Consider the following 10,910-nt stretch of genomic DNA (forward strand, 5'->3'; position numbering starts at 1 on the left):
GGTTTCAGGAAGCTGGAATGCATGAAGCAATATACTTATTTTTTATTATTTGTTGACCCCATTAGGAAATGAAAATGTGATATGGCTCTAAATCAAATTAGGGCATGAGAGGACACTCTTAAGGACCAGTGATACATTAGGGTGACATTAATTATCAAGGTTTATTGCCGTTAATAATCTACAAAGTTGTAGGACTGTAGTTGTCCATCCACATTAATGGAGTGAGCAAGGAACAAACTGTATGCAGCATAATAAACATTAAAAAGGAGAGCTGTAGTTAACACTTGGAACCAGCTGATTCTTGCTTATCACCTTCATCACCTTCGTCTGTCTGCTGTCACCGTTAGTTATGCTGATTTACACCCTGATGCAGATCTGAGCAAGTACTATTTCATGAATCCTTTCATTGCCCTTTTCTGGAGGCGGCTTTATTGTGGCTAATAGTGACTTGTCTCCTACCCCCATCATATTTCAGAAAGAGGTAAGAAACATGCTCCTATCCAATGTTTGGGTTGAGCAACATTATCCACTAAGAAATATCTTCATTGCATTGTCATAGCTAAAATTGAAATGTGTGTCTATTTGTGTACGCTTGATGTGCACACTTACGGACCAGCTTAGTAACAATCTCATCTGTCAGACTAAATGTTTAGCTTTATGACAACAACAACTCCATTGGTGTCTAAATATAAAACAAACAGACCCAGACTAACATTCCGCTATTTGACATGATGAGGTACGTCATCTCTCTTTTGCTTCCTTCTTCCCTGTTTATAGAGATTCCTTTGAAGAAGAAGAAGGCATCAAAAAAAAATATATTCTGAGTGGAGGAGAGCATGTTTTAGCATTTGAATATTTAACACAACATTTAGTAATGACCATAAATATGTCTTTGTCTTTGATTGACCTGAAATCAATGCATGTAATGAATCTTTTAAAATATTTATTAAAAATACTCTGATGCTGCAAGCGTTTAAATATTTAACATTATCCCTTGCCACCCAAAAAAGCTTCCCCACAGATTAAAGTTAATCAAAATGTTGAAACGGCACCAGATTTAATCTATTATATCATGGTCGATATCATCCTAATTTATTACCGCTGTGCATTAAATACTCAAAACTATTGGTTTGTTTTTAACCTCTGCTTTGACCCTAATCACCATCCAGCACATTTGTTTTCACATAAGAAATTTAAATATACTTTGAAAACAGAGTTGTCGCTGGAATTCAATACAGCGCAATTTTAATCACATGAAAATATTTTACATGTCAAACACAAGCTATCGTCCCTGAGTGGTATCGAATCAAATGAAGAAACAATCGCACTGTGACTGACGCTACTCCATGACAGAAAGGAATTGACCTGTGGAAGTACAAAAGTCTCTTAAGTCTGCTGACTTAAGAAGCAGGCACAGTGTGGATTCCCCATGGACCTGTTCCAATATCTTTCCCTGTACACTCACAATGTCATTTATTTGATGGTTTGACTGCGCAGTGCCCATCCTCGCCAGCATTTAGATCCCTGATGGCCGCAAGGGCAGAGCTAGTGACCAACGGCCAGTCCATTGTGCTATAATGGTTTAATCGTGGGGATCCTGATACTAATCTCAGATTTTCGTAAACAGGAACAGAGTGAATGTCGATGCTACGTTGTCAGGAGACCAGAGAAGGACACCATGCCAAAGTGACTGAAAATAAATGTCACACTCCTTCATCAGGGTGAATAACGTTCCTCTCTTGGCCCTGCAGACTTTATTTGTACATTCATTGTTTGATTGTTTGACATCTTGACAGAATGGACCCGTTGTGAACCCTGGATCAGTTATTAGGGTAGAAAAAACATTTCCTTTCGTAGAATAAAAAAACCTGACCCCCAGATTTACACACCTTATAAAACTGCAGGTCTGGAGTGATTTTATTATGGGAAACCGTTATGAGAAAATATATAATTTGAATGGAGCTGGCTCTATTAGGATGATAGCAATACCTTTCCTTTTGGGGTTTAAACCCTGGCCTATATGAATGCATCCTTTGCATACAGGGTCTGCAGGATAAAGCCACTGAACAGGCGCTAATAACCCCTACATTAATCCAGAATCAATATGTGGTAAGCAATATGTCTGCAGTGTAAGGAAAGGATGTCAAGCCATAAAAAAACATAAAACAGCAAATGCAGTTACGTCAAGTCAAATATGTGGTGAAACTCCTTACCTGCAAGGCAGCCGCTGATTGATAGAAGAACAATTTGTTTCCATAGAAACCTCATCTTTAGTTGCCAAGGGCAAATTAGACTCTCATCCGACTGCTGGTGAATGGAACACACTCTCCTGCATACGACGATTTTAATCTGAAAGGAAGGTAATTGTGCATATAATTAAAATACTGCATTATGTGCAACAAACCTGACATGAATGCAACAACAAAACACAATTACGCACGGCGAACTTGCACACATCATTTCCCTGGGAGGACAGGTTGGTCTAAAGGTAGCTGTAAAGTAGCTTCATTAGAATGTGACGCGTGCTTCTCTTTCTGCCTCACATTGAAATCAGCTCTTTTATAGGCAGCTGCAGAAATGGTTTATTCTTCTTGCAGAATGCATTTTTTATACCTCATAACACGCTAAATTCTGCCACTTCAGACGGAGAGTGAAGGCGGGATTGACCTCAAAAGATTCTCCCCTCCTCCCTGTCTGACTATTAATAGGGGCTGGCAGACAGTGAACCAGTACTGTACTCTCTGCAACAAAAAGTGCCACTTCATCCAACAAGAAGCGGTGTGGTGGCCAAGCGTTAGCAAACTGGCTGTCTCTGTTCTCGTATGAGCTCATAGTCCCTTCACCGTGAAGAAAAGCAATTAGAGGTAACGTTTTAATTGTTTGGAACACATAGAGAACACTTGACTGGCATGATGGCAAAGGTTCAGAATCATCTCAGGAAAACATCCCTTTTATTGCAACAATGGGAAAAAAATACGTCTAATTCCCGTTTAAAGCCTGTCTCACTACGCCCTTTGAACTAAATTGTCATTAACACCTTTCTGATGCGGGCTTTACAGCAGCACCCTGTGCAGAGCCCTAATTGCAGCATCGATAACACAGCAGGGGGTCCTTGACCTACATCACAGTAACAAGACTAACTGATACCCCTTTTAGGATTAAGCAATCTATCCCTCCCCCAAATCCCTACGACCCTCGCCCCCCCCCCCCCGCCCCCCCCCCCCCCCCCCCCCCCCCCCCCGTCGTATGGATTAACTCGGTGCTATCTTAAGCAGCTACGAAACAGACCCTGATATTACCCTAATGGTTCCCCCCCACACATACACTCTTGCAGCAGGAGTGCAGAATGACGCGAGGGAAAACGCTTGCGGTTTTCAGATGATAATTCTGGTCGACAGGAAGTGAACGGCAACAACGCCTGAACAGCAACCTGAATGACATCTAGACATGTAATTCAAAATGGACGAGGAGATGGTGTGTGGGTTTATGTGTTTGTGTGTGTGTGATTGCGTGGAGAGGGGGGATCAACTGATTTGATTATCGATATAATCAACGCATAAGTCAAGTCGGTGCTTGCATAATGCTGCTGCTTAGCCCTTGTAGCAGGGAGTAATTGTTCCTCATTTGCTCTACTGGCACATCCCAGTGAGATTCAGAGTGGATTTCCTGATGTCTTTTAAAAAACAAAGGACGGGGGGAGGGTGCACCTTGCCACTCTGAAATCCTATCCCATTGGATCACACGGTTCGGGATCTAACTCTACATAGAAAATGTGAGCTTTATTTTTCAGTTCAAGAGCACCATTAAGCATTGTCCGCTGTCTGTGCTATAGGGAACTGACTCTTTCTATTCTATAGAGGCGGGAACATCCCATCCCAGGAGAAAATACAACAGCTGGAAATAGACTTTGCTTGCAAGTTAGGCAGCATAAAGTGGAAGACTGTACTTTATATCATAATAAAGTGAGAGAGGCAGAGAGAGAGAGACAGAAAAACAGAGAGACAGAGAGAGAGAGAGATAGAGAGAGACAGAGAGAGAGAGAGATAGAGAGAGACAGAGAGACTATGGGGCTCCCTCCAAGCATACCTGGTATACCTGGCATGCAGATGCTTGGCATTTGCGGTTACATACGACACACATTACTTTTCCTTTATTTTATTTCTTAATTTACTTATTTCCAAAAGAAAGGAAGAGCACGGGATCTGAGCTCAGGATCGTGTACGTAATGAGGCGACACATGGCCGCCGCTCCTATTGGCCAGGGCCTAATGGAAGCCGTTGGCTAAACACATTAAAACGAGATGACTTCTCGGCGAGCAGACCGCTGTTGTTTGGCACGTAATTGATAGGAGAGGTGGTTAAACCCCCTCTCCCCCACCACCTCATCCCCCCCTCCCCCCCCGCTCCCAAAGATGGGCAGCATAATAATTGCGAAAGCATCTAATAAGAGAGTGAGGAAGCAGAGGGGCCAGTGCGCTGGGCGAGGACGTCTCTGACGGTATGTTGTGTCTCCGGCTCGGTATTCAGATCACACACACGGTGAACCGTGAGCAGCCGGCTCAGAACACAGGGCTCGAGAGAACCACCGTTGCTTTCTGACGGATAAACCCGTTCGGCTGTTAGAAGCCAAGGCGTGATCGCGACGGGATCAACTCCTTCACGACGGGATCAAGTCCTTCACGACGGGATCAACTCCTTCACGACGGGATCAAGTCCTTCACGACGGGATCAACTCCTTCACGACGGGATCAACTCCTTCACGACGAGTAGGTTGTCTCTCGTCATTCATGGGTGGTCCGAGCGACGCCTCCCCTGTCGTCTTTAAGATAACTACTTGGGCTAGGAGAGAGAGCATCCAACGCCACCGCCAGCATCACCACCACCAACACCACTGCTACCACCACCACCAACACCACTTCTACCACCACCACCAACACCACTTCTACCACGACCACCAACACCACTTCTACCACCACCACCAACACCACTTCTACCACCACCACCACCAACACCACTTCTACCACCACCACTAAAACCACTTCTACCACCACCACCAACACCACTTCTACCACCACCACCAACACCACTTCTACCACCACCACCAACACCACCATCACCACCATCGTCGAAGCCAACACCACCACCACCACCACCACCACCACCACAACCACCAACACCACCACCAGCACCACCACCACAAGATAACTGGGAGGGAGGGAGGGAGGGAGGGAGGGAGGGACGGTGCTGACGTCCTCCAAACGTAGAGGTGGTGGGGGAGTTGACGTCACCTCAACGTGGAGGATCCCGGACTCAACTTTCGGTTCGCTTGCAGCAAATCACAATATTTCCTATGGAAAAATTGTCAGCAGATCAGCAGATCAGCCAAAGGCTGCTATCTCCTAACGTATGATACTGATGTGTGGACAGGATCGTAATCATAATAATAAAAAGAAGAATAGTCATAATTAAGATAATAATAATGAATCATCTTCATTGCCATAATCATCACCATCCTCATCGTCTTCATCACCAAAATATTGACTGTAATAGCTTTCACATCTGTTCAGTTCAGGGGGGAAGAAGCATTTTTCATTTTCATTGCAAAGTTAACAACTAGGTTTGATAAAAAAATGCTGATTGCTGATACTGAATCATTCTCAAAGTTTTCGGTACGAATGTCCAACCCAATATCGTACCCCACTCGTCAACGACCTGATGAAACCGCTCCTGACCGACTGAAGTAACGTTCCAAGGATCTTTCACCATTTTGACGGCTGTGAAAGCATCCACGGGCTACCGATCACCAAGGCAGCTACAGATGGAGCGCTGCAGTTTCAACAACTAGAACACATACGAGCTGATAAGGGCCGACAATCTGTGACACAGTAAGGCCTCATCGTCTCCTCCTCAGCAGCTCAAACACTAGATGGGGGAATTAAGGCATCTTAAGCCCTCCTAAGTGTCACCTGCAGTTTGGTTTCGGAGACCAAAGCTCCTGAGGCCACAGCAAACGTGGCAGCGCTGACGCTCCTGAGACCACGGATCACACTCCGTGGTCACATCTTGGATCCCGTTATTCTTCTTGTGTTTGCTTGGGATTCCTCTGGGTGCCTCCCCCCCTACCCCCACACCACCACCTCTTCCCCCTCCCCGCCTCTTCCCTCCCTCCTCCTCTCCAAAGATATGCTAATGAGCGAATAGGCTAATTAGAGAATCGTAATTACCTGTATGTGTGTACGTGTGTGGGTGTGTGTGTGTGTGTGTGTGTGTGTGTGTGTGTGTGTGTGTGTGTGTGTGTGTGTGTGTGTGTGTGTGTGTGTGTGTGCGCGTGTGTGTGTGTGTGTGTGTGTCTGTGTGTGTGTGTGTGTGTGTGTGTGTGTGTGTGTGTGTGTGTGTGTGTGTGTGTGTGTGTGTGGGTGTGTGTGTGTGTGTGTGTGTGTGTGTGTGTGTGTGTGTGTGTGTTTGCGTGTGTGTGTGTCTGTGCATGTGTGTGTACGTGTGGCGAGGGGGGATTAAAAGGCCGGATATCATGGATCTTTTTAAAATATCACAATATTGTGATATCCAGTGCTGCACGACTTTACAATGCCTTTGATTCTATTTTAAAAAAAACAATGGATTGTTGTTTTTTTACACCTACAAAAAATGATATAGGGAACATCTGGCAGGAATAATCCAGCTGTGTAATTTTTAATGCAGGGATTTTAATCCCTACAAAACAGCCAGACGCCCCTTGTGACTTCCGCCGGTGATAGAGGCAACCGCGTCTCTTAAACTGCTGGCTAATTCGGGGCCAAGGGCCCCGGTGCATTTCTAAAGCGGAGACAGGAGAGGAAAAAAAAGAACCGACTCGCAATTCGGGCTGCCCATGCATTAGATGAATGTGGATGGGAACACTAGGCGCAGCCTGCTCTGCACTCGCGCTCCCTTAAAGCTAATAATGTGTGGATCACTGCAGGTCCTGCAGACCCTGGCAGAAACAAGCGCCCCGCAACGAATGAACTCTAATTGAAACCCTACCCGTTGGATCAAAAGGCTTTCTTTGGCTACGCGGGAGCCTCGTCTCTTGACCTACGGAGGTACATGGGCGGGAGGTGGAGAGGGGTTTGGGGGGGCTCTCGTAATTCTGCATCCCTAATCACATGGCATCATCTGAGATTTGCACAAGGCGCCTTTGTTACTCTCAAAGTGTATCCAAAGGATCTATGAATAAACATAAATACAGGGGAGAAAGACCGATCCCTGCTGACTAGTTGGATATACTTTGAAGATACAGGAGGGTTTGCTGCGGTGTTTACGTTGTTATGGATCCTTTGAAAATAATTACAAAAAAACATGCTTGCCTGGAGAAACAGAGGGGGTCTACTTTTAATTCCTAATATACATGGCGATGCATTTCTTTGAAAAAGGTTGTCCTACCTTGATCGTAGGCAAATGCTCTTATTTAGACCCCCATTGGTTATAGATAACAATAAAATAACGACCACTTCGTGTATGCTTACACTATGAACACAGTTTTACAGAGACATTTCTTGAATCGAGTCAATGTTCGGACTGACGCGCTCCTGTGTGTGAGCGCTGCGGAGGACGCGCGCCGTGTGGAGTGTGTGCAGGATGGGGGGGAACGAAAGACCCCAGTTGCAGATGTCATTTAAGTCCTATACAGCCTACTTATAGCGTTTCAATAAAATTTTCTGAACCCGTGTGGACTTGTATAGAATAAGCCTCTGGTGGTGTCATATAGCCAAGGCTTATCATCGATTTAGGTTTTTGTATTATTCCCTTTCTTAATCGACGAGTAGCCACGAGCTGTAAACACTTATCCAATCAAATCAATGAACGGGAGGGATAAAGATAATTCAATGTTTTTGCAAATCCTGTTTATTGCCAATTAGGTCTGCATCTGTGTGTGTTTGTGTATGTGTGTGTGTGTGTGTGTGGTATACTTACTTGTTTATGAATGCGGGATTTTTGCCCCTCTTCATTAAATGTGATTGATAGTAATTCCAGAATCCATTAGAGCTCTCCCCAACGATCGCTTATTTCAAGACACTAATTACTGAATGGAACTCAGAAGCCAAACTGCCTCAGACCCCCGTGCGTTCTGCACGTCGCTTCTGAACCACACGCACCGCGCTGAGTCCGTCTCTTGGTCCTTGGACTCGTACTAAAGGGTTCCTCACAATTTCGCCCCCAAAATCCCCCGATCAATTAATGAGTTGGGTCAAGACGTTTTACTCTCCAGATCGCAGTTTTTTTTGTTTTGGTTTTCGCTGCTCTTGTCTGTGTTGGTTTGTGGTCCACGCTAAAGCGTAATGTTCCAGATCCACCCACAGCCTCGCTGAGGCTGCACTCCGCTGAGATGCTGCCAAGTGAAAGACAGAGATGCCTCTGAGCTCAGCTCCGCGTAGTGTGCGCATCCCCGGGCTCCAGTCTTTGTGTGGAGGAGGGGGAGGAGGAGGAGGGGGGAGGAGGGGGGGGGGGGAGGAGGGGGAGGAGGAGGTGGAGGATGAGGAAGAGGAGGGGGAGGAGGAGGCGCCCACTGGTGACAAGTGGAAATACTCCCGTGTTTCACACGCATGATAGCAATAACATTGCACCACTGGTATACGTTAGCAGTCTGACGCTTGTCATATGAAACGATCTTCAAGGGAGTTAGAAGGAGACAATGACACAATAGATAAATACAGTGGATGAGTTCAAGCGCAAATGAACTGCAGTTCTCAAATAAACATGTGTAAATGTGTAATAATAAACAAACATATTTTCCCCGGAATTTAATGGAAAACCTCTCATTCAATCAATCAAGGTAGATTAGTTGCCCTATATTTGGAAAAAACATTTCTCGAAATAGTGACCCTTTTTATGTCTATATCATTCTGATAGATAATTGATTTGAATACAATGATGCCACTCAAGATTTGTCTCACTCACTTTCTCATTTGTCCAACATCCTCGCAGCCTCAACAACCTTACTTCCAGAGGTGGAGCACACCAGGTCAGAAAGGGGAAGAGCCCACCAGTGTTGGGGAAGGTGACCATCTGGGTTCACTAATTAACAGCAAACCATCCACACTCACATGTGATCAGCTGTGTCCATCCATCAGGGAGCAAAAAGAAAAGCTTTGAACTTGACCACCACTGCTTTCCTTGTTGAAGAGCTCATAGTCCATTCAATGTGCTGTGACTACTGCTATGCCTGCCTACTGTCTGTCTTTGTACTTATTATTCTTACGTAATAATTGGAATCCCCAAAAATGTCACACCCTCAAAATTGAGCATTGCCAGTTCGGTGACAAACATCTGTGGCGTTCAAATTCACTGCTCTGTCCTTTCTGGTTGCAGGATAGTCTGTTTGTTCAACTCCCAGTCCAAACATTCTTGGTGCGAAACACCCATATACCAGCAGACATCCTGGAGCCTGACCTGTCTAACACTGACCTGCTCATTAATGGCATATTTCAAAGAAAACTGAAGAGGTCAGTTTTACTCTTTTGACTCTCTTAGGCCCAATCCAATTTCTACCCCTTCCCCTTCCCCCTCCCCCTTGTTTTGAAGGGGTAAGGGGTAGAAATGTGATTAGGCCTAAGGCCCAATCCCATTTCTACCCCTTCCCCCTTCCCCCTCCCCCTTGTTTTGAAGGGGTAAGGTGAAGGGGTTATGGGAAGGGGTAAGGGTAAGGGGTAAGGGGTAGAAATGCGATTAGGTCTAAGGCCCAATCCCATTTCTACCCCTTACCCCTTCCACTTACCCATTCCCCTTACCCCTTCAAAACAAGGGGGAGGGGGAAGGGGAAGGGGTAGAAATGGGATTGGGCCTTACTGTTTTGATTGAACAAAGGTGGGTGGATGTTGGGGTGGACCATGTTTCATGGATACTAATCCCTGTGTGACTCCCCGGTTCTCCCTCCCTCCTGTGAGAGGGAGGGGTAAGCTTCAGAAGCAGATGGACGCCAACTTGTGGAAGAAGTGTTTTAGAAAGGGGGAAATAAGGATTGGCAATGGGCCTTAACTGTTCTCCTTCAGAACAAAGTCAAGCTTGGCATGGCTGAATAGAAGTATGCTGTTTGATACATTTGAGTTTTGTGACTGCTTTTGATATTTAAGTGATTGGGTACATCAATATTTAAAGTAGCTACAGGCAATACAAGGCTTGAGATCATATTACTTTTATATTCAAAATCGAGGAAATGGAAACTCTCTAATTAGGTCTAGCAATGCTGCACTCTGTGTATGCACCCTGGCAAGCTTACAGTTTTTCTCAGTCGCTTTGGTTCATTTCTCTGATCAGAATTGAAATTCTCAAAACTACCTGTTCAATCTTCACATCAGTGTGTCACTTTTGCACATGAAAAAAACAGTTTCTCATTTATTTGAACACGTTGCGAATGCTTTGGTACATCCAAGCACATGATTATGTACAATTCTCTGCTCTTTCCTACATTATCAACTGTTTATGTCATGTTGATCAAAACGTATTGTAATGGTCTGTATGGAATAGTCTCACCCCCACAACATTTAGGTATAAGTTCATTGCATAAGTCTTTACAGGCAAAATGGTTGAACAAGTTGTCATAATTTGTCAAGCATATTTCTATACATTTCTATACACTGGCATTAGACTCTTTTTTTTGTTATTTTTTCTAAATCTGTCCTGAATTGGTCAATTGCTACCAGGTGAATCTTGACTTTCCCTCTAGAAGGGAAATGTGTGAAGTGTTAGATCAACCAACGATCAACCAGTTTACTGGAATAGCTCAAAGGTGCAACTCCTGAAACATGAACTGGCAATTATATATATAGCTGGAGCACAACACAATGTTACTTTGTCTGAGAATTTGTGGCCCAACAGACAGGAACGTCAGGAGGTGAAGGATGACTGCACTGTAATTCCTACAGCAATGCATGCACG

The 10,910-nt window shown here is 44.8% G+C and overlaps 1 protein-coding gene across 1 annotated transcript in view; it reads right to left on the reverse strand.

The window, feature by feature from the left end:
- The window catches only part of cntn3b (contactin 3b), a 47,903-nt gene extending 39,483 nt beyond the window's left edge, over window positions 1-8,420 (reverse strand). Inside the window, exons 1-2 of the mRNA XM_030375777.1 lie at window positions 7,950-8,420; window positions 2,214-2,349 (exon numbers count right to left, since the gene is read on the reverse strand). Of these exons, the coding sequence (XP_030231637.1) occupies window positions 2,214-2,268 (55 nt within the window). The 5' untranslated portion in view covers window positions 2,269-2,349; window positions 7,950-8,420. The remainder of the gene's footprint in view (window positions 1-2,213; window positions 2,350-7,949) is intronic.
- Window positions 8,421-10,910: the final 2,490 nt, after the last annotated feature.

Source organism: Gadus morhua, chromosome 13, assembly GCF_902167405.1.
Source record: "Gadus morhua chromosome 13, gadMor3.0, whole genome shotgun sequence".
NCBI classification, from domain to species: Eukaryota; Metazoa; Chordata; class Actinopteri; order Gadiformes; family Gadidae; genus Gadus; species Gadus morhua.